The sequence below is a fragment of the Daucus carota genome, chromosome 8, assembly GCF_001625215.2.
Source record: "Daucus carota subsp. sativus chromosome 8, DH1 v3.0, whole genome shotgun sequence".
Taxonomy (NCBI): domain Eukaryota; kingdom Viridiplantae; phylum Streptophyta; class Magnoliopsida; order Apiales; family Apiaceae; genus Daucus; species Daucus carota.
In genome coordinates, this window is record NC_030388.2 from 7,014,518 (window position 1) to 7,039,208 (window position 24,691).

Consider the following 24,691-nt stretch of genomic DNA (forward strand, 5'->3'; position numbering starts at 1 on the left):
TGTTGGCCCGCATATATATTTTATTATCATTTAATATTACACACTATCCCTAATTTCGCTCACATACTTGTCAGTGACATACCAAGCCTCCTTGAAGCATTCTCTTAATTCTTATGGTTTTCTATCTTGTTACCCTCAAAATAAAATAAGAGGATAAGTAAACAAAACAAACATACAACACCCAAAACTATCACTTAATGAGAGAGGGGGTAGGAATTGATTGAAAGCTGTAGTGACATATCATTACCTTTCCCAATTAGTCAAAGAACTTCAGGGAACTATTACTACAAATTAAGAAAAGCTCTCCAGGTGTTTGTCATCTGTTTCACTGTACCTATTTTTTATATAATTAAGCACACTCATACACTCATATAAATAGAAAGCGGGGATATCACGTGACTTATAAATCATTGGTCAATTCATTATACTTGTTATAGCTAGAAATGATTAAATCCTACTCCCTTTAATATTTGTTCTCCACAGATACAAGAATATGTAGAGGCTGGAACATTGTGTAACTTATGCGCACAACTGGGAGCCTTTTGATGCTTGATGAGATTAATCCACGCACTATATCTATTAAGTGATCGGTTATCTATTAAGTGATCCATATGTTGAGTGTTGTTGATTACATACCGGGTCATTAAATTTGTTTCTAGGCCGCTAGGATTTTTATGCTTATAACCTATGGTCTTTTAATTAATCCGATGCATCATTTCGTGTTTATATGTGTTGCCAACTAAAAGTTGAATACTTTAATGGCCTACTATGAATAACATATTTTGCTAAATATGAAATTTGTTTGTAGTGTCATTTGTAAGTGCAATTTAGTATTTGTTTTTATAGCAATCACATTGTTAAATCAATCTTTGATCCTTTTAATTATGTATCAAACAAATTTAATGACCAGAAATATTGTTATTTATCTATTAGCATAGTTTTTAATTTTATTTCCTTTTAAAATTTCTTTGGATTGGGTACTAAATATATGTAAAGAGACTTGTGTGCTATTGTTACACCACCGCATGTGAGGGTGTATTTGAACATATTTCATTTTATTTTCCGAAAAATGTCAATATTCCCGAAAACATGGGCTAAAGGGGAAAATAGATTTGAGAGGTAAAATTAATTTAACTAATATACTTTTTGAAAATTAATTTTTATGGTTCCACTGCCGAAAATAAAATGATAAATTTCTTCAGTTTCGTAAAATATGTATCAATATTTTTATTCATGAATATCAAATAATCTTTACTATTTCAAAAAAGTGGGGACATATATAGTTTATTTGTATAAAATTTGAAGATCAATATGTTATTTTAATAGATATATAAGTATACTACACATTTGGATTTGAATATATGGAAATTTTAGCATAAATTATACCTATTCAAAAAGTTTGTTTGAATAAAATATATAAAGCATAAAAATTGTAAAATATAAATATGCGACACACAATAAATAGCAAAATAATAGAATGAAGAAAAATTGTTGTTCACAGGAGACGACTGGATTAAGAGATCAAACAAGATGTCAGGAGATTGCCAATCAAATTTTAAAGCACGGAGTGGACCATGCTATCAGATTCGGACAGATGACAATGCACGAACCCGGGGTGCAGGACGTGATAGGAGTTTTGTAAGGTGTTTAAACTGCAACCAGTTATCAAACATAAGGACAGACTGGTCGCGAAAGGGTATGTTCAAAAACAAGGTATAGATTCTGAGGTGGTTTTTGCACGAGTTACAGGGATCGAAATAGTGAGAATATTATTGGCTTTAGAAGCAAAAAATAGCTGGGAGGTTCATCACCTTGATGTGAAATCGCTTGCTTGAATGGTGATCTTCAGGAAGATGTATACGTAACGCAAACAGAAGGATTTGTCGAACAAGGAAAGGAGCATCTAGTGTACAAGCCAATAAAGGCTTTGTCTGCACTTCGTCAAGCACCACAAGCCTGGTATGCAAAATTAAGCAACTGTTTAGAAAGCCCGGATTTCACAAAATGTCCATACCAGCATGCATCACTACGCCATAAGTGGCCTGATGCAATGGTTATTGGAAAGTGTTACAAGCATTTCGTTGTGGTAGGTAAGAAATTTTTATGATATTGTAACATAGCTGATTTGTTGTTACAATAGCTATAAAGCTAGTGTTGTACTGGAGTGACGGTGTTGCACAACATGTAACACTAGCATCGTGGTTACAATAGTTAATTCCAACCCCATACCTTTCTCCAACCAAACAGCATCTAAGTACTACACTATTAATGAATATGGAAAGTGGAACTATATTGCATAACAAAATCCTCTTGAAGCTTAGTTATAGGTTTCATTTGACTTAGATTTATGAAGCATGCACATTTTTATTATGTTTTTTATTTCAATCACAACCGATGTTGGCCCGCATATATATATATATATTATTATCATTTAATATTACACACTATCCCTAATTTCGCTCACATACTTGTCAGTGACATACCAAGCCTCCTTGAAGCATTCTCTTAATTCTTATGGTTTTCTATCTTGTTACCCTCAAAATAAAATAACAAGATAAGTAAACAAAACAAACATACAACACCCAAAACTACCACTTAATGAGAGAGGGGGTAGGAATTGATTGGTGGAAAGCTGTAGTGACATATCATTACCTTTTCCAATTAGTCAAAGAACTTCAGGGAACTATTACTACAAATTAAGAAGAGCTCTCCAGGTGTTTGTCATCTGTTTCACTGTACCTATTTTTAATATAATTAAGCACACTCATACACTTATATAAATAGAACGCCTGGATATCACGTGACCTATAAATCATTGGTCAATTCATTATACTTGTTATAGCTAGAAATGATTAAATCCTACTCCCTTTAATATTTGTTCTCCACAGATACAAGAATATGTAGAGGCTGGAACATTGTGTAACTTCTGCGCACAACTGGGAGCCTTTTGATGCTTGATGAGATTAATCCACGCACTATATCTATTAAGTGATCCGTTATCTATTAAGTCCATATGTTGAGTGTTGTTGATTACATACAGGGTCATTAAACTTGTTTCTAGGCCGCTAGAATTTTTATGTTTATAACCAATTGTCTTTTAATTAATCCGATGCATAATTTCGTGTTTAAATGTGTTGCCAACTAAAAGTTGAATACTTTAATGGGCTACTATGAATAACATATTTTGCTAAATATGAAATTTGTTTGTAGTGTCATTTGTAAGTGCAATTTAGTATTTGTTTTTATAGCAGTCACATTGTTAAATCAATCTTTGATCCTTTTAATTATGTATCAAACAAATTTAATGACCAAAAATATTGGTATTTATCTATTAGCATAGCTTTTAATTTTATTTCCTTTTAAAATTTCTTTGGATTGGGTACTAAATATATGTAAAGAGGCTTGTGTGCTATTGTTACACCACCGCATGTGAGGGTGTATTTGAACATATTTCATTTTATTTTCCGAAAAATGTCAATATTCCCGAAAACATTGGCTAAAGGGGGAAATAGATTTGAGAGGTAAAATTAAAATAACTAATATACTTTTTGAAAATTAATTTTTAAGGTTCCACTGCCGAAAATAAAATAATAAATTTCTTGAGTTCCGTAAAATGTGTATCAATATTTTTATTCATGAATATCAAATAATCTTTATTATTTCAAAAAAGTGGGGACATATATAGTTTATTTGTATAAAATTTGAACATCAATATGTTATTAATATAGATATATAAGTATACTATACATTTGGATTTGAATATATGGAAATTTTAGCATAAATTATACCTGTTCAAATAGTTTGTTTGAATAAAATATATAAAGCATAAAAATTGTAAAATATAAATATGCGACACACAATAAATAGCAAAATAGTAGAATGAAGAAAATTGTTGTTCACAGGAGAGGACTGGATTAAGAGATTAAACAAGATGTCAGGAGATTGCCAATCAAATCTTAAAGCACGGAGTGGACGAGGCTATCAGATTCGGACAGATGACAATGCACGAACCCAGGGTGCAGGACGTGATAGGAGTTTTGTAAGGTGTTTCAACTGCAACCAGTTATGAAACATAAGGAGAGACTGGTCGCGAAAGGGTATGTTCAAAAACAAGGTCTAGATTCTGAGGTGGTTTTTGCAGGAGTTACACGGATCGAAATAGTGAGACTATTATTGGCTTTAGAAGCAAAAAGTAGCTGGGAGGTTCATCACCTTGATGTGAAATCAGCTTGCTTGAATGGTGATCTTCAAGAAGATGTATACGTAAGGCAACCAGAAGGATTTGTCGAACAAGGAAAGGAGCATCTATTGTACAAGCTAATAAAGGCTTTGTGTAGACTTCGTCAAGCACCACAAGCCTGGTATGCAAAATTAAGAAACTGTTTAGAAAGCCCGGGTTTCACAAAATGTCCGTACGAGCATGCATCACTACGCCATAAGTGGCCTGATGCAATGGTTATTGGAAAGTGTTACAAGCATTTCGTTGCGGTAGGTAAGAAATTTTTATGATATTGTAACACTGCTGATTTGTTGTTACAATAGCTATAAAGCTAGTGTTGTACTGGAGTGACGGTGTTGCACAACATGTAACACTAGCACCGCGGTTACAATAATTATTTCCAACCCCATACCTTTCTCCAACCAAACAGCATCTAAGTACTACACTATTAATGAATATGGAAAGTTGAACTATATTGCATAACAAAACCCTCTTGAAGCTTAGTTATAGGTTTCATTTGACTTAGATTTATGAAGCATGCACATTTTTATTATGTTTTTTATTTTAATCACAACCGATGTTGGCCCGCATATATATATTTTATTATCATTTAATATTACACACTATCCCTAATTTCGCTCACATACTTGTCAGTGACATACCAAGCCTCCTTGAAGCATTCTCTTAATTCTTATGGTTTTCTATCTTGTTACCCTCAAAATAAATAACAGGATAAGTAAACAAAACAAACATACAACACCCAAAATTACCACTTAATGAGAGAGGGGGTAGGAATTGATTGGTGGAAAGCTGTAGTGACATATCATTACCTTTCCCAATTAGTCAAAGAACTTCAGGGAACTATTGCTACTAATTAAGAAAAGCTCTCCAGGTGTTTGTCATCTGTTTCACTGTACCTATTTTTTATATAATTAAGCACACTCAAACACTCATATAAATAGAACGCCCGGATATCACGTGACTTATAAATCATTGGTCAATTCATTATACATGTTATAGCTAGAAATGATTAAATCCTACTCCCTTTAATATTTGTTCTCCATAGATACAAGAATATGTAGAGGCTGGAACATTGTGTAACTTCTGCGCACAATTGGGAGCCTTTTGATGCTTGATGAGATTAATCCACGCACTATATCTATTAAGTGATCCATATGTTGAGTGTTGTTGATTACATACGGGGTCATTAAATTTGTTTCTAGGCCGCTAGGATTTTTATGCTTATAACATATGGTCTTTTAATTAATCTGATGGATCATTTCGTGTTTATATGTGTTGCCAACTAAAAGTTGAATACTTTAATGGCCTACTATGAATAACATATTTTGCTAAATATGAAATTTGTTTGTAGTGTCATTTGTAAGTGCAATTTAGTATTTGTTTTTATAGGAGTCACATTGTTGAATCAATCTTTGATCCTTTTAATTATGTATCAAACAAATTTAATGACCAAAAATATTGGTATTTATCTATTAGCATAGCTTTTAATTTTATTTCCTTTTAAAATTTCTTTGGAGTGGGTACTAAATATATGTAAAGAGGCTTGTGTGCTATTGTTACACCACCGCATGTGAGGGTGTATTTGAACATATTTCATTTTATTTTCCAAAAATGTCAATATTCCCGAAAACATTGGCTAATGGGGGAAATTGATTTGAGAGGTAAAATTAATTTAACTAATATACTTTTTGAAAATTAATTTTTAAGGTTCCGCTGCCGAAAATAAAATGATAAATTTCTTCAGTTCCGTAAAATGTGTATCAATATTTTTATTCATGAATATCAAATAATCTTTATTATTTCAAAAAAGTGGGGACATATATAGTTTATTTGTATAAAATTTGAACATCAATATGTTATTAATATAGATATATAAGTATACTACACATTTCGATTTGAATATATGGAAATTTTAGCATAAATTATAACTATTCAAATAGTTTGTTTGAATAAAATATATAAAGCATAAAAATTGTAAAATATAAATATGCGACACACAATAAATAGAAAAATAATAGAATGAAGAAAAATTGTTGTTCACAAGAGAGGACCGGATTAAGAGACCAAACAAGATGTCAGGAGATTGCCAATCAAATTTTAAAGCACGGAGTGGACAAGGCTATCAGATTCGGACAGATGACAATGCACGAACCCAGGGTGCCGGACGTGATAGGAGTTTTGTAAGGTGTTTCAACTGCAACCAGTTATGAAACATAAGGAGAGACTCGTCGCGAAAGGGTATGTTCAAAAACAAGGTATAGATTCTGAGGTGATTTTTGCACCAGTTACACGGATCCAAATAGTGAGACTATTATTGGCTTTAGAAGCAAAAAATAGCTGGGAGGTTCATCACCTTGATGTGAAATCAGCTTGCTTGAATGGTGATCTTCAAGAAGATGTATACGTAATGCAACCAGAAGGATTTGTCGAACAAGGAAAGGAGCATCTAGTGTACAAGCTAATAAAGGATTTGTCTGGACTTCGTCAAGCACCACAAGCCTCGTATGCAAAATTAAGCAACTGTTTAGAAAGCCCGGGTTTCACAAAATGTCCGTACGAGCATCCATCACTACGCCATAAGTGGCCTGATGCAATGGTTATTGGAAAGTGTTACAAGCATTTCGTTGGGGTAGGTAAGAAATTTTTATGATATTGTAACACTGCTGATTTGTTGTTACAATAGCTATAAAGCTAGTGTTGTACTCGAGTGACGGTGTTGCACAACATGTAACACTAGCACCGCGGTTACAATAGTTAATTCCAACCCCATACCTTTCTCCAACCAAACAACATCTAAGTACTACACTGTTAATGAATATGGAAAGTTGAACTATATTGCATAACAAAACCCTCTTGAAGCTTAGTTATAGGTTTCATTTGACTTAGATTTATGAAGCATGCACATTTTTATTATTTTTTTTATTTTAATCACAACCGATGTTGGCCCGCATATATATATTTTATTATCATTTAATATTACACACTATCCCTAATTTGGCTCACATACTTGTCAGTGACATACCAAGCCTCCTTGAAGCATTTTCTTAATTCTAATGGTTTTCTATCTTGTTACCCTCAAAATAAAATAACAGGATAAGTAAACAAAACAAACATACAACTCCCAAAACTACCACTTAATGAGAGAGGGGGTAGGTATTGATTGGTGGAAAGCTGTAGTGACATATCATTACCTTTCCCAATTAGTCAAAGAACTTCAGGGAACTATTACTACAAATTAAGAAGAGCTCTCCAGGTGTTTGTCATCTGTTTCACTGTACCTATTTTTTATATAATTAAGCACACTCATACACTCATATAAATAGAACGCGGGGATATCACGTGACCTATAAATCATTGGTCAATTCATTATACTTGTTATAGCTAGAAATGATTAAATCCTACTCCCTTTAATATTTGTTCTCCACAGATACAAGAATATGTAGAGGCTAGAACATTGTGTAACTTCTGCACACAACTTGATGAGATTAATCCACGCACTATATCTATTAAGTGATCCATTATCTATTAAGTGATCCATATGTTGAGTGTTGTTGATTACATACCGGGTCATTAAATTTGTTTCTAGGCCGCTAGGATTTTTATGCTTATAACCTATGGTATTTTAATTAATCTGATGCATCATTTCGTGTTTATATGTGTTGCCAACTAAAAGTTGAATACTTTAATGGCCTACCATGAATAACATATTTTGATAAATATGAAATTTGTTTGTAGTGTCATTTGTAAGTGGAATTTAGTATTTGTTTTTATAGCAGTCACATTGTTAAATCAATCTTTGATCCTTTTAATTATGTATCAAACAAATTTAATGACCAAAAATATTGGTATTTATCTATTAGCATAGCTTTTAATTTTATTTCCTTTTAAAATTTCTTTGGACTGGGTACTAAATATATGTAAAGAGGCTTGTGTGCTATTGTTACACCATCGCATGTGAGGGTGTATTTGAACATATTTCATTTTATTTTCCGAAAAATGTCAATATTCCCGAAAACATTGGCTAAAGGGGGAAATGGATTTGAGAGGTAAAATTAATTTAACTAATATGCTTTTTGAAAATTAATTTTTAAGGTTCCACTGCTCAAAATAAAATGATAAATTTCTTCAGTTCCGTAAAATTTGTATCAATATTTTTATTCATGAATATCAAATAAGCTTTATTATTTCAAAAAAGTGGGGACATATATAGTTTAGTTGTATAAAATTTGAACATCAATATGTTATTAATATAGATATATAAGTATACTACACATTTCGATTTGAATATATGGAAATTTTAGCATAAATTATACCTATTCAAATAGTTTGTTTGAATAAAATATATAAAGCATAAAAATTGTAAAATATAAATATGCGACACACAATAAATAGCAAAATAATAGAATGAAGAAAAATTGTTGTTCACAGGAGAGGACTGGATTAAGAGATCAAACAAGATGTCAGGAGATTGCCAATCAAATTTTAAAGCACGGAGTGGCCGAGGCTATCAGATTCGGACAGATGACAATGCACGAACCCAGGGGGCAGGACGTGATAGGAGTTTTGTAAGGTGTTTCAACTGCAACCAGTTATGAAACATAAGGAGAGACTGGTCGCGAAAGGGTATGTTCAAAAACAAGGTATAGATTCGGAGGTGGTTTTGGCATCAGTTATACGCATCGAAATAGTGAGACTATTATTGGCTTTATAAGCAAAAAATAGCTGGGAGGTTCATCACCTTGATGTTAAATCAGCTTGCTTGAATGGGGATCTTCAGGAAGATGTATACGTAACCACTACACCATAGATTGGATATAGCAACCGCTAGAAATAGTTGCCATTTGACAAAAAAGCATTGCAGTAGAGTTTATTGCAACAGTTTTCAAAAAAATGACCGTTAACTTTGCTCGCGTTGGCATAGGGTACTTTATGCAATGATTTACACCTGTATTGCAACATGCTGAATTTATTGCAAAAGCAACATATTGCAACAAAATTGTCCTATACAACAATGGTACTTACTCATTGCAGTTGGTTGTGATTTTATTGCAACAAAGGATTGCAACACTTTCTTTTAATTAAGCATTGCCATATACAACCTGTGGCAACATTTTTGGTCCCAAATGCATTGATATTTAAATGATTTTTAATGATAAAATTATCCTCTAAGGCAACAATAAAAACATATATTGCAACAATATGGTTAAAAAAAATTGACATGCCCATTTTCAAAATATATTCATCCACCAATAAAGGTTCAACACAATAAATCCCAAAAACAGTACTGAGACTGTTACCAACCATAAACCAAGTCCTACACAACCACAACAAAGTGCAATATCATCATTACTACATCAAATTAAAAGGCGATCACAAGTCTAGAACTACTAGAAATAGTCTAAAGTACGTAGGTTAATTACATCAAATATTTTGACATCAAAATATAGGCCAAGTCTGGAATATAGTAGCTGATTAAGAATCAGCAGCTGCATCGCTCTCATCCTCTGACTCCTCACTCTGACCACTTGCACATAGTTCATCCACATTTATATGCAGCGATGGGTTTTTCTCAGCCAAATGTTCGAGGATTTTCTTCAACTTTCTATTAAGCTTATCCTCCATTCACTACACCATAAAAGGCTTATAGCAACGCGGAGAAACCATTGCGCAAAGTGCTATATATGTTGCAATAGGTTCAATAGCAACAAAAGTGCCAAATTTTGGCGTTGCATCTGACCGCGTTGCAATTGGTGGATTTAGCAACAAATATATCCCCTTACAGCAATGAAATTAGTTTATTGCAATAAATCGATATAGTAACAAATGTTTGTCTACAGCAACGCATTCCTTGTATTGCATTAGCTTAATTTTGTTTCATTTGGATGACTTTAAGGCAACAAATATTAGACCAATTGCAATGAATTTTAACCAAGATTTTCGCCCGTATTACAATATTTTAATATATTTTTGTGCAACAGATTTCGATGCAATAGCAACAATTTTTTTTAAAAAAAAATGAAAAGGTCATTGCTGCAAATACAAATAGCCAGGCATATAGCCACAAATTTCAATTGTCACAAATTTCCACAGTCAATTAAGAATTCTAATTAGCATCAAGTAGCTGCCAACAATCCAAAAGCGGTACCATGACCGTGACAATATAGTCTAGACATAATTCTAAGTCGCATACTTAAATAAGCCATATAAGACATAATTTAAACAAAAGACTTAGTCTAAGCTAGACGGAGCTAGATAATTGCTAAGTTAATGATATACGACATAACAGAGGATCAGCTAGGCAGAGCCATCTCCATCATCTGAACCGATCTCATCATCTCCGTAATTGGCAGATCCATCCCCATCGCCTACATCGTCATCATCTTTGTCACTGGAAGATCCTTCCCCTTCTTTTCCATCGTCCTCATCATCTGATCCATCAGTTTGGCCACACAATTCTTCTACATTGACATTTAAAGTGGGATTCATTTCTGCAAGTCTCCCCAAAATTTTCTCGAGTTTCTTATTCATCTTGTCATCCATTTCAGCAGCTATTTCTTTCCTCATCTTTTCCAGGTCTGCAGAATCTATGTGACCAATATTTTCCGGTTGTTTCTTTGCAGATTTCCTTGTTCTGCCGGTTCTTCCTACCAACCAGTTTGGTCCATGAGCTTCAAAATCAATCTCAGCTTCATCCTCATCATGATCAGATGGACGTTCTTCCAAATTTTCATCATTTTCCTTTTCTTTTTCGTTTTCCTTTTCCTAAAAGTATGCCAATGCATTAGTAGAGTTGTAGACACATAATCGGACAAAAAAACTGAATATATATATATATATATATATATATACACACTATTTAATTAATACCTTCTTTTTATGACCCTCGCGTGTTTTTGTATACAACTCACGCTTGGCAGAACCTTCACCATCCAACTGAGCAATTTTCTATGATAAAAGAACATGCATGAGTATTTGTACAGAAATGAAATAGAATGCACAAGAAATATTCTAGTGACTTAACATACCAATTCACTACGAAGCTGGGCAAAACTCTTACGACCAGCAGCATGAGTATCAATCACCTTCTTCCGATTTGCTATATTTTTTCCAGCTTTTTCCTCGACAAAATCATCATTCCAGTACCTCAGCAGAGCCATGAACTGTTCCAATGGAATATTTGCAGGCTTGCTTTTGATACGGTCCCTGTCATTGTTGAACTTCTTAAAGCATCGAGACTTAATTCGGCTTTTGTATACCCTCCAGTTGTCATCAAGCGTCCTCAATACCCAATCTTTCCCTTCGTCAGGAATAATGTACTTTGTCTAGTGAAGTCATTGATTAAAAATTTTAATTAATCATGTATTAAATAACTAGCAATTAGTTCATTTAACAAATATAGTGAAAAAGAACAAGACAATTATAAAAAAAAATATAGCTTTTTACCCTGACATATTCCCACCAGCCAGTTTTTTCTTCCTCTGGAACTTTAGACCAATTAACAAAATCAAGTGGAATATATAATCTTGCTATTGTCCCCAAGAAACTGCTCAATTCAGTAACTACTTTATCTTTCCTTGAGTATGGCTGAAAGTCAGAATTTAAGGAAACTACTGGCCTATCTTCGAGCTTCCTTGTGAACACATGATTCATCTTTGTAGGTCCTCTGCGCCTTTGATTTTTATTACTACTTTCACCTATATAAAATAAGACACAAATAATTAGTTCAAGAGATCATTATTTATACTTGAGTGAAACCATTATTTAAATATGACAATAAACCTGTCTCAAATACACTTTCGATGATGGGCGCATTAGCCCCCTGATGACCCTCCACAATAGTCGCAGCCTTGTCATTTGTTTTTTTCTTTTTCACACCCCTTTTCTTTTCTGCTTGCATTGATAAGTATGTATCCATCGTACAAATTCCCTGATTGTTAGGAACCCTAATCAGCGTGGTAAGATCAACCGGTAGTGGAGGGGGTGGAGGGAGTATTGGATGGGGTTCTCCCCATCAGCAGCCTAGAAAAAACACAAAAAAATAGGTAACCTCAAAATAAAATCCAAAAATATATTAAAAAAACAAGAAAGTTAAATAAAACTAGCCATGTACCTTTTCAACATTGTTAACCGATGAACGGGTCACTCGTTTAACCGTGACCTCCTTCTCCTTTAGAACTTTCTTTTTTTCCTACAAAATGAAAAATGGTCAAACATTAAAACTACGATTCCATATATGATATTATTTATGGAAAAAAAACAATGTCATACACTGAAAAGAATAACATGCACATCTTCCTCTTCACTTAAACTGTCATGTCCAGAAACATACGGCCTATCAAAGTTCAGTTCCAGATCTGACCATACCTCTACAACCTTTTTTCTTTTATTCTTTTTTAAATTTGCAGCTTCAGCCAGATCAGCAGCCTTCTCCTTCAATTTAAGTCTTTCTGCTTCTTTCCGGACTTCTTCCACCCTCATCCTTCTCTTCAATTCATAATCTGCAACTTTTTCCTGCAAATGAAGCAACAAATTATAAACTGAAAAATATGTGTGATATCTTATGATATTATGAGATGAAAAGAACCAATTACCGTGCCACTTTCTTTTTCCTTCTCATTCTGAGTTAAATGATCTGCCTTCTCCTTTTCAGTTGATTTCATTTTCTCCTGAGGCTCACTTGCATTTTTCTTCTCATTTTCACTATCTTTTTTCCTTTTTCTGTTACTCTGTTGATCTGCGGGTTTCTTTTCAGTATTTCTTTTCTTCTCCAGCTCATATGCATCCCTGGCCAACTTGTTTTTTTCTACTTGTTGTTGTTTAAGATCCTGAACTGTCACAAACTTTCGTTTCACCTGGGAATCAACACCTGGAACAAGAGTACAAGAAAAAAAAGATATAAATGCAGAAGCAATTTAAAAATTATTCACAAAACAAGAAATGTAGCAAAGTACAGTTTAATTACCTTCAAAAAATTAAGTCCTTGGCCTTACAATTACATGGGGTTGGGTCTACCTTAAAGGCTCAATCGACTTGTCAATAACCGTGTCGACATACAGATCTAAGTAAGAACCATTGCTCATACCTTGTCCAAGACGAATTGCATCTGTATCCGTATCAATTAATTTCCAGCCACCGCCTTGTTTCTTTACATATACTCCTCCAATTTCATTATATCCAAGATCATCTTTTACATATTCCATGATTACCGTGTAGGAAAATTTATCAGGGTCAACAACTTCAGCAATGGTGAAACAGCTTTCGTCCTACCGCCAAGATTCAACAGATTCCCTAATATTTTATCACAAATATTTTTTTCTATGTGCATTAGATCTAGATTATGCCTAACCAGGTTTTCCCTCCAATATGGTAATTCAAAAAATATGGACTTCTTTTTAAAGGGACACCCTGTCTCTCGTTTCCTTTTCTTTAAATCTCGCTTTCCGAAACAATTCTCATATCCAAATAATAGTTCTTCAATGTCCATTCCAGACAAAGGAGGTGGAGAAACATCTGTTTCGACCATACCATTGAATCTTTTACAGTCGTACCTAAGCTTGTGGCCAGGAGGAAGGAACTTTCTATGATTCATGTAGACAACTTTTCGACTATGTTTCAAATAGGTTGAAGAAGTACAATAGTGGCAATTGGGACAACCTAACTTACCTTTCGTGCTCCACCCCGATAAAACTGCATACCCCGGAAAATCATTGATGGTCCATAATAGACTCGCGTGCAACGTAAAGGTCTGGTCAGCGTGGGAATCATAAGTTTCTAAACCTATGTCCCATAATTCTTTTAACTCTGCAACCAGTGGCTGCAAATACACATCTATGTCGTTACCAGGGTACTCAGGACCCGGGATTAGTGTTGATAAAATCAAATTTTCTGGTTTCATAATCAACCAAGGAGGAAGATTATAATTGACCAGAACAACTGGCCAGGTGGAGTGACTTATATTCATTGATCGGTAAGGATTGACACCATCTGCAGCTAATCCTAACCTCACATTTCGAATTTCTGCTGCAAATTTTGGATGACTAGCATCCATTGACCTCCACCCCTCTGCATCCGCTGGATGCCTTAACTTTCTGTCTTTTGTTCGCCCCACTGCATGCCACTTCATGAGTTCAGAATACTCTTTACACATGAAAAGCCGTTGCAACCTTGGTTTTAGTGGAAAGTATCTCAAGACTTTTGCGGGAATCTTAGAGCTGTTTTCTTGTACTTTAGTAGAAAAAGGTGCACGGTTATCTTTCTTAGGGACTATCCACCTTGACGCCCCACAAAATTTACACTTAATTTCATCTTTGTTTTCAGACCAATATAACATGCAATCGTTCGGACAAGCATGTATCTTTTCATAATCAAGGCCTAAATCTCTAATCATTTTTTTGGCAACACTAAAATAAGAAGGCAGGTTTACATTCGGGAAAGCTTCCTTCAACAATTGTAAAATACCGCTGAATGCAGACTCGGTAAAACCATGACTGCACTTTAATTGGTAAAGTCTGACTATGAAGCCTAATTGCGTGAAATTTTCAGACCCGGGAAACAGAGGTTGTTTCCCTTCCTGAACAAGCTTATAGAAGTCTTTTGCAGCTTTATTCATTCCATTTCTAGCTCTACCTTCATTGCGAATCATTTCATCAAAATCATCACCTAGGCCTATACACATATCAGAATCATCCATCCCTACATCATTAGGCTTTCTAAACTTGTCGGTTGACACTTCAAATATCCAATTACTAAATGATGGACAAGGACCATTAAACACGAGATGTTCATATACATTGTCCGGAGAAATCCAGAAACGGTTACTGCAATCTTTGCAAGGGCAGCGTAATTCATTTCCTATGGAGAAATTATCAAACGCATTCCTAACAAAATGTGTGGCACCATTACTATAACCCTCACTGTGCTTTGGCAGTGAAATCCAAGTCATGATTATTTTGCAATTTCACAAACCTATTTTCTACACAAGAAATCAAGCAAAATATATACATAAAAACAGAGTTCTCAAAACATAAATATTTATATACACAACACAAAATAACATATCATATATATCTCAACACAAACAACATATATATGCACAACACAAACGCCATTAACATATGAACACAAGTAATTTTTAAATAATAACAGTCACAAATGAAGCCCTAATCAACAAATTAACAAGCCCTGATTGAAGCCCTAATCAACAAACAAGCCCTAATCAACAAACATGCACTAATTGAAACACCCATTTCGATTTACTAACAAATAAACATCGATTGAAGGTGTATGATTGATTTGGGGAAGAAAATCGACTTATACAGTTCAGTTATTTACCTGGTAGCTACGAGCTTCTGTTGTCCGAGCTTGAATATTCGAGCTTGATACTTTCTCTAGCTTGAATCTTCGAGCTTGAATCTCCCAGATAACCTAGCTTGAATCCCCTCTTTCTCTCTTGCCTTCTCGATCGTCTCTCTCTCCCTGAGCTGCTTGTATAATGTATCTATGTAATATTATTACAAGTGTTAGTACAATAATGTATCTGTGTTGACTAGGGTGGAAAGCCCGGTAAAAAAAAATAAAGAAACCCCGCTTATTTTTTGAACCCGGGAAAGTTTGGGCCCAAAATTTTGAACTCTATTGCAACAACTTTAGAAATCCATTGCAATTGTTATAGATTTTTCGAAAAGTTACACTCAGTTGTAACATTTTTAAAAAATATTGCAACAGCTATTGGTTTGTCAAAATTTGTTAAGAAATAGCAACAATTTATGATCAAATTTCAGACTTGGCGTTGCTATAGCCCTTTTATGGTGTAGTGATTTCAGCAGCTATTTCCTTTCTTAGAGTTGCTAATTCCTCAGCTTTTCTGCTTTTATGTGTTGTGATATTCCGTGTTTTGCTTGTTCTGCCACTCCTCCCGACAAGCCAGTTTGGTCCATGAGCTGCAGAGTCTATTTCATCAACTGTCTTTGCTGCTTCTTCAGCCATATCTTCTGCATTTGCATCTGCTTCCTCCTCAATATCATTTCCCTCAGCATCTTTAGTAGCCTACAAATAATAAAAATATGGACAGTAAATAAGTGTTTATACACACACACAAATGTACAAATTCAAGATATCGATCATACATACATTTCTAACAATATTAGAAAGTAATCTCAAAATTTCCTGACCTTCTTTTCATGATTTTTGCGTGTTTTAGGATAAATGTCCGCCTTTGTGGGTGTGTCAGGGGTCGACTGGACCTTTTTCTGACATAAATTAACAAATAATAATTAACAAGTACAAAGCATATTTAAGAATTATAAAAAAAGATATATAATTAACCAAGATCCAGGAGCATACCATGTCATTCCTGATTTGTGCAAATGATGTACGGCCAGCAGTGTGCGTATCAATGACCTTTCTTCGGTTATTTGCATTTTTTACAGCAGTGGACTTAATTTTTTCATCACCCCAATATTGTAGCAAAATCTTGAATTTCTCAAGAGGAATTGACTGCGGCCTATTCTTCAATCTATCCTCATCATTGTCATATTTGGTATAATATTCGGCCTTAAAACGGCTTTTATACATCCTCCACGCATCACAAATGGTCTTTAAAACCCAATCTTTTCCCTCCTCCGGAATGATATACTTTGTCTACATATTAAACATAACAAAACATATTATGTACCAACATTATTTGCATACGCTGCATAATCTAAACATGTAATTTAAAGGTAATTTGTAGTATGTGTGGTTTTGACCTTGACAAACTCCCACCAACCATTCTTCTCTGATTCGGAAACTCGGCTCCAGTTGACATAATCTAGGGGTACACATTGTCTCCCTATTGTCCCCAAGAAACTACCAAATTCTGATCGTATTTTACTATCTTCATGCACAGGTTGCAACTCATGATTTAAGATCAGCTCTGGTCTTTCTTCCAATTTTCTTGTGAAAACAGAACTCATTTTCGTAGGTCCCCTAGGCCTTGTAACTTTAGTTTCACCTTGATATATATATTTCAAAGTAATTAAACACCATTTTTATATAGGATTAGTCCTTTATATATATAATTGAAATTTCTACCACAAGCCAAGGATAAAAAAACATACCTTCAGTTGGAACCTTGCCATCTGTTGGTTCCTTATTTACCCCAGCATCATTGTCCTCTGCATTGCTAGCTGTTTCTCTTTCCTTTTCCTTGAGGCTTTGCGCGCCTCATCTTTACAAATGCCTCCATGGTTCCAACTCCATCATTATTGTATGCCCTCTTTATCTGCTTGAATTCTTGAAGAGTACTAGGTAGCTCGGGGGAGGTGGTACTGCCACTTCATCATCAACCTTGCAAAAAAGTTTATAAAGTATATAAACTCAAAACATTGTGAGATTAACCTAAAATGCAGAAAAATGCACCTTCTTACTGTCAGCAGCAACCTTTTGTGCTGTTTTTGAACCGGTGGTCGGTATTCTGGTGGCAACCTTCACTGATGGAACTTTTTTTGTCCTCTAATTAATTAAAGATCATATATTAAACTTCTATAATATTAATTGCAAAGCTTGAATTAATACTTGAATAAGTTATACACACCTTCGCAGCTGGTTGCTCCTCTTCACTAGTTGGGAGGCTATCTTGTCCTGACACATACTCTCGATCAAATTCTAGGTCTGATATATTCCCAATAACTTCTTCTACATTTTTCTTTTTTGCTTTTTGAGCTTCAAGATCAGCTTTCAATTTCTTTATTCTCAGTTGTTCCAACATTTGATTGTTTTCAGCGACTCTCTTCTTTCTTTTCTCTTCAAAATCAGCAAGAATATCCTAAATAAATTACACATGATTAGTTGTTGCATGATCATATATAATATACAAGAATATATGTCAGAGATGTGTTTTATCAATAAACTCGCCTTTTTGGTAAGTTTTTTCTTGCTTTTTTCATAAACCGGAATGTGCGCAGCAGATTCCACGTTCTCCTGATCATTAACAACCAAGTCAGCAGCTTTAGTAGTTTTCTTCTTGTTGATGTCATCTCCCTCAATTTCTGGTGTAGATTGCACCTTCTCATTACCAACTAAACTCAAGTCCTCATGAGCTCCTTTTTTCTTATTCTTTTGGTCCTTTTGAAGTGTATGTATTGTCACATACTGTGTCTTCACTTTATCTAGACCTACAAGAATATTATTTACACACATGTAATTCGAGAGAAAAGAAAACCAACTAATGATACCAAGACTCAGACCAAAATAATTCCAAAAACTTTTAATAATTACCTTCAAAAAAACTTGTCTTTGGCCTCATGATCACATGAGGTTGCATCTCCTTCACCGGCTCTATAGCCTTGTCCATAATAGTGTCAATGTAAAAGTCTAAGTGACAACCGTCTAGTAAACCCTCAACAAGCTCACCCACATCTGCATCAGAAGAGACTAATTTCCAGCCACCCCCTTGCTTCTTAACATAAATCCCTCCTATTTCAGTGTATCCCACATCGTCCTTCACATATTCCATAAGCACGGAGAAGGAAAATCTGTCCACTTCAACAGCAACTGGTATCTTGATACATTTTCCACACAAGTATTTGTTCTACACAAATTGTCCTTTGTGGTAGAACCTGAGATAAAAGTACTCTGCCATCCTGAAAATAGACATAATCCCAAGAAAAATGTTAGACCTTTGATGGACTTGTAGGATCAATAAGCTAAAAGCAATTAGGAAGCTAGTAAGAAACTAATAGAAGCAAGTAATAGGTAAAAGGGTGCAAAAAATAAAAAGCATATAAGAAATAGGAAGCTAATTAAAAACAATAAAATTACAACCCTGTTTTCACAATAAAATGCCACAACACATTACAACTAACATGAACTCCTAAAATTTGACATATTTGAAATACGATAAATTAATAAGTCTCATTCGAAGATTTCATCATTTTCTTCCATTTCACTTGGCGTAACCGGAATTTGTCTATTCGGCACATCATCTCTGTACCAACTATCATCATCAGGTAGGGTATTTACTGAAAAGATTAGTTCTTGCTGCACTGTAGGTCCACTAACTTCTTCAAGTGGATCACTTTCGTCTTCCACATCATTGTAGTCCCTTGGCAGTTTTTTAACAACAAAATACAAGTTCTTTTCAGAACAATCTTGAATGTAGAAAACTTGTTGTACTTGTGTAGCTAAAACAGATGGGTCATCTTTTTGATAAATTCTGTTAAAGTTGACCCTTGTCAACCCATGACAGTCTTTATCGTTTTGGTACCAAATGCATCTAAACAGAACTACTGACAATGATCCCCAATAATCAATCTCTATAATTTCTTCAATGGCTTTATAGTAACTAACATCAGCAACAATGGGGTTTTTGTCTTTTGTACTAGTAAAACTAGTAGTCTGCGCCGTCAAATAAACTCCATTGTTTTGTGTCGTACACTTCCCGTCTCTTTGTTTTGTATGGAATCTAAATCCGTTTATTATATAACCACTAAATTTTCTTGCTGCTCGTTGAGGCCCCTTTGACAAAGCTAACAATTCAGGTGAGCATTCCTCCTTTTTTTGAACCTCATCCTTCAACTAGTTATAAAATTCCTTTGTGTGTTCTCTTTCCCTTTTATACAACTTTGACTTCACTTGATTGTCATATAAGGAACGGTGTTCCCTGCAGTTATGTCAAATTTCAAATATTTAAACATTGTAGTATTATAAAGTACTATATAAACTTGAGTAAAAACTAGGGGAAAGACATATTACCTATTAGCTGCTCTATTTCCATGTTGCCGCTGTTGAACAATACGTATCGATGAGCATTAATCCATATCTTTTCTGCCAAATGTATAGGTTTTCCATCCTTGTTTCGCCTTGAACCAATATAAATTCCAACATTTGAATTCACATAGTTCATTTTGTTTTTGCTATCATCAGTTAAGAATCTAGAACAAAATGTTAGGCATTCTTCAACCATGTACCCTTCAGCTATGCAGCCTTCTGGTTTGCTCCTATTACGAACATATGACTTCAATTTACTCAAATATCTTTCAATCCCAAACATCCATCTAAGGTGCACAGGTCCTCCAAATTCAATTTCTTTACATAAATGAATTGGAAGATGAACCATAATATCAAAGAATGCCGGGGGAAAGATAGTTTCAAGCTGGCAAAGTATTTCGATGATTTCGTTTTGCAACTTCTCTACATCTTCTAACTGTATAACTTTTCCACATATGCCCCTAAAGAAGGAACCAAGTCGAATCAAAGGTATCGCGACATCTGGTTTTAAGGTTTTGATGGCAGCAAACTGAAGTAGGTATTGAAGAATAAAGTGTGCATCATGACTTTTATAACCAGAAATTTTTCTTTCATTCAGTTGCACACACCGGCTAATATTAGATGCACATCCATATGGCAGTCTAGCATTCATCAGCACTGAACAGAAGTCTTCTTTTTCTTTTTTGGTCATGTCAAAACAAGCTGCCATAATTTCAAAGTGACTGTTATCAGCAGATTTCACAGGATGAAGAATCTTACGAATCCCCATCTCCTGCAAATCTAGACGAGCATTTAGATGGTCGTTTGTTCTGCCCCCAATGTTTAACAAAGTTCCTAAGATTTTATCGACGATGTTTTTCTCTATATGCATCACATCTAGATTATGTCTAATTAAATGATCACTCCAATATGGTAACTCAAAGAATATCGACTTTTTTTCCAAGGACAATCTCCATCTTTTTTCTTACCCTTCATCTTTCCAAAATTATTCCTAAATTTACCCAGAAGTTTAATAATGAAATTTCCGGATAAAGGTTCTGGACAAAGATTTGTTTCAACTTCCCCATTAAACCTTTTGGTGTCCAATCTAAACTTGTGATCAGGAGGTAGGAATTTTCTGTGGCTCATGTAGCAAACTTTACGGCTGTGCTTCAAATAGGTTGATGATGTTTCATAGTGACATTCGGGACAACCAAGGTATCCCTTTGTGCTCCAACCCGATAAAACCCCATACCCCGGAAAATCACTTATTGTCCATAATAGGCTGGCATGCAAGGTAAAAGTGTTGTTAAAGTGGGCATCATATGTTTCTATACCAGTTTCCCACAACTCTTTCAACTCAGCTGTAAGTGGCTGCAAATACACATCTATTTCATTACCAGGCTGTAGGACCAGGGATGAGAGTTGAAAGAATTATATTCTCTGGTTTCATAATTAACCAAGGTGGTAAATTATAATTAACTAGCATCACAGGCCAAGTACTGTGAGATATACTCATAGTACGGTAAGGATTAAACCCATCTGCCGCTAACCCCAACCTAACATTTCGATTTTCTTGAGCAAATTTTGGATGACTTGCATCCATTGACTTCCAGCCCTTGGCATCGGCAGGATGTCTTAACTTTCCATCATTTATTCGGCCCGTTGCGTGCCAAGTCATGGTCAGAATATTCTTTAGACAAGAACATTCTTTGCAACCTTGGTTTTAACGGAAAGTATCTCACAACTTTGGCAGGGACTTTATATTTTTTCCTATCATCCTTCTCTAATATATCAGTTTTATCATTATCTACAGCTTTCCATCTTGAAACTCCACACACTTTGCAAATATTTTCATCTTTATTTTTAGCCCAATATAGCATGCAATCGTTAGGACATGCATGTATCTTCTCATAATCAAGGCCTAATTCTTTAATCATCCCCTTCGCAGCACTAAAAGAAGGAGGCAAATTTGACTCGGGGAAGGCCTCTTTTATCAGCTCAAGTATTGCACTAAAGGCTGACTCGGTAAATCCACAAGTGCACTTCAACATGTAAAGCTTAACTACAAAACCTAAACGAGTAAAAGTTTTCGACCCCGGATACAAAGGTTGTTTGCCCTCCTCGACTAGCCTATAAAAATTAATTGCATCTTTGGTCATCTGATTTTTACCACTGGTGTCAATGTCATTTTTATATGAATTACGGATCATCTCATCAAAATCATCCCCCAAACCAAACCCCCCCGGATCACACTCCATATCATCATTAGTTTCACTGATTTTCTTGAATTTAGAAGTTGAAATCTCATATATCCAGTTGACAAACTCTGGATATGGCCCCTTGCATATAAGATGATCATAAACGACATCTCGTGAGTGCCAAAACCGATTAATACATTTCTTACAAGGGCACCTAAGTTCAGTTCCTACACCAAAATTTGCCAAACCATTCGACACAAAATCTTTCACCCCTTTTATATATGTTGGAGTATAATCTAAAACTTGTTAAAAATAAAGTATGTGTTTTATTTGTTTTCTGCAATATTATATGTTAGCATGCAGTTGGACTGAGTCCATGCAGTAGTAGAATGTAGAAGTAGTTTTAGGATCATGGAGAATAAATAGAGTAGTGGAGATAATGTAGGAGAGTAGTGCTGAGTAGTTCCTATTTTCTAGCTTCAGTTGTTTGTAACCTTTATATTTGTTTTTCTGTAAGTTAAATGAAAAGCAAGCCTTGAGTGCGTGCATATCTGTGTTCTTTTTTTCCAGTTTAAAAAGTTATACAGTCTTATATATATTGTAGCAGACCTGCAAATTATATACTAGATTTGGTATCAGAGCCTACGAAACTGGTGCCTGGTGAACACACGAGTACATGTCAAGAACGACTTCAATGGAAGGGAACAAGAGCAAGAGCGGTGTTGTTGGTTTGAGTTATCCAATGTTGGACAGGAGTAATTATACAGCTTGGTCCTTAAAGATAAAAGTTTTTATGCAAGCTCATGAGGTATGGGAGGCTGTGGAACCCAAAGATCCAAAATTGAGCGTTGAAGAGAGAAAGGATAAGATTGCGTTAGCTATGATCTATCAGGGAATTCCTGAAGATATGTTGCTGACTCTTGCTGAGAAGAAGACCGCCAAAGGGGCCTGGGATGCTATAAAGACCTTATGTCAGGGTGCAGAAAGGGTCAAGAAGGCACGAGTTCAAACTTTGAAGGCGGAATTCGAGTCTCTGTCTATGAAAGATACTGAAGTGTTGGATGATTTCTGTATGAAATTGCATGGGCTCGTAACGAACATTCGAGCACTTGGAGAGCCTGTAGAAGAGGCGTATGTGGTGAAGAAACTGCTCCGTGCAGTGCCTCCAAAATTTCTTCAAATCACATCTACAATGGAACAGTTTGGAAATCTTGAAGTTATGACAATGGAGGAGGCGGTAGGCTCACTAAAAGCACATGAAGAACAACTAAAGGGTCAAGAGGAGAAACAGGGTGGACAATTGTTACTCACAGAAGATGAGTGGGTAAAGAGGGAGTCTGATGAGGGAAAGAAACTGTTGTATACAAGAGAAGAATGGCTGAAACGAGGAAACAAGGTTGGTGAGGTCTCATCAAGTTTTAGAGGACGAGGTCGTGACAAAAGTAAGATCAAATGTTATAATTGTAACATCCTTGGACACTATGCAGCTGAATGTCGTAAACCTCGAAGGATGAAAGAGCAAAAACAGGAAGTGAACATCGCAGAAATTGAGGATGAAGAACCGGCTTTGTTGCTAGCCAAACATGACAAGACAGAAGAAAGCGAGATGCTCCTGAACGAAAAGACACCGATGCCAAAGTTGCTTGCAGCCAAAGAAGTAAAACGTGGTGAATCAAATCTCTGGTACTTGGACAATGGTGCAAGCAATCACATGACAGGACAAAAATCTAAATTCACAGAGCTAGATGAAGGTATAACTGGGCAGGTGAAATTCGGAGACGGGTCGACGGTGAAGATCGAGGGCAAAGGATCAATTATTTTCAAATGCAAAAATGGTGAAGAACGTACGTTGCATGAGGTTTATTATATTCCCTCCCTATGCAGTAATATAATCAGTCTGGGACAGCTTTCTGAGGTGGGAAATAGAGTCATTCTCAAAAGTGATTTCTTGTGGGTGTTTGACAATCAAGAAAGACTCCTCATGAAGGTGATGTTATGGATCAAAAATCGAGGGGTGAGCTTCGTGCTTTTTGACTGATCTCGCGAGTCGGAACTCAGACGGGTCCTCACGAGGTGCCTACGTATCTTCAGCGGGGTGAAGAATCAAGTCAAAAAACGTAGTTCTATTTTGGAGGGGTAGAGCCCTTTATATAGATGTCTCAGGGTTAGAGACTGATCAGAAGTAGGATCCCTGGTGTTAGAGTCCTAGTAGAAATAGGTATTTGAGTCAGAGATAGGATAGGACTGATCCTTGATCCTTATCTTGAGCTGCTGGAGGTTATCTAGGACTCTAGTTAGTTATCCACGAAACTCAGAGTTCTTGTAGGACTCTCGGAGTCCTGGACTCGTCAGTCAGACTCCTAGTAGGACTAGGATTCGAGTTCTGGGCCCTGACCGGGCTGGGGGCTCGTGTCTTGAGTTTGGGCAGCCCATGTTTCTCAAACATGAATGCCCAACGGGCTTTTTATAACCTCAATCTGCTAGCTATCACCCAAAATCCGGGCCTTATATTCTGGCCTTTAAT

General features: G+C 35.4%; 5 protein-coding genes across 5 annotated transcripts; 1 reads left to right on the forward strand and 4 right to left on the reverse strand.

The window, feature by feature from the left end:
• The first annotated feature begins 4,065 nt into the window (after positions 1-4,065).
• Positions 4,066-6,890, forward strand: LOC108204169 (uncharacterized). Its single transcript, XM_017373485.2, has 2 exons — positions 4,066-4,492; positions 6,445-6,890. The coding sequence occupies exons 1-2, from the start codon at positions 4,066-4,068 to the stop codon at positions 6,888-6,890; spliced, it is 873 nt and encodes a 290-aa protein (XP_017228974.2).
• A 3,644-nt stretch (positions 6,891-10,534) lies between these two features.
• LOC135148440 (uncharacterized) lies at positions 10,535-12,155 on the reverse strand. The gene is made up of 5 exons (XM_064083661.1): positions 12,020-12,155; positions 11,684-11,934; positions 11,266-11,562; positions 11,108-11,185; positions 10,535-11,002 (listed from the first exon to the last, which is right to left on the reverse strand). The coding sequence occupies exons 1-5, from the start codon at positions 12,153-12,155 to the stop codon at positions 10,535-10,537; spliced, it is 1,230 nt and encodes a 409-aa protein (XP_063939731.1).
• A 1,287-nt stretch (positions 12,156-13,442) lies between these two features.
• LOC135148441 (uncharacterized) lies at positions 13,443-15,182 on the reverse strand. Its single transcript, XM_064083662.1, has one exon. The coding sequence runs from the start codon at positions 15,180-15,182 to the stop codon at positions 13,443-13,445; it is 1,740 nt and encodes a 579-aa protein (XP_063939732.1).
• An 860-nt stretch (positions 15,183-16,042) lies between these two features.
• Positions 16,043-17,193, reverse strand: LOC135148442 (uncharacterized). The gene is made up of 4 exons (XM_064083663.1): positions 16,987-17,193; positions 16,583-16,879; positions 16,411-16,488; positions 16,043-16,285 (listed from the first exon to the last, which is right to left on the reverse strand). The coding sequence occupies exons 1-4, from the start codon at positions 17,191-17,193 to the stop codon at positions 16,043-16,045; spliced, it is 825 nt and encodes a 274-aa protein (XP_063939733.1).
• Positions 17,194-19,132: 1,939 nt separating this feature from the next.
• LOC135148443 (uncharacterized) lies at positions 19,133-22,227 on the reverse strand. Its single transcript, XM_064083664.1, has 4 exons — positions 21,712-22,227; positions 20,956-21,370; positions 19,973-20,848; positions 19,133-19,746 (listed from the first exon to the last, which is right to left on the reverse strand). The coding sequence occupies exons 1-4, from the start codon at positions 22,225-22,227 to the stop codon at positions 19,133-19,135; spliced, it is 2,421 nt and encodes an 806-aa protein (XP_063939734.1).
• Between the last annotated feature and the right edge of the window lie 2,464 nt (positions 22,228-24,691).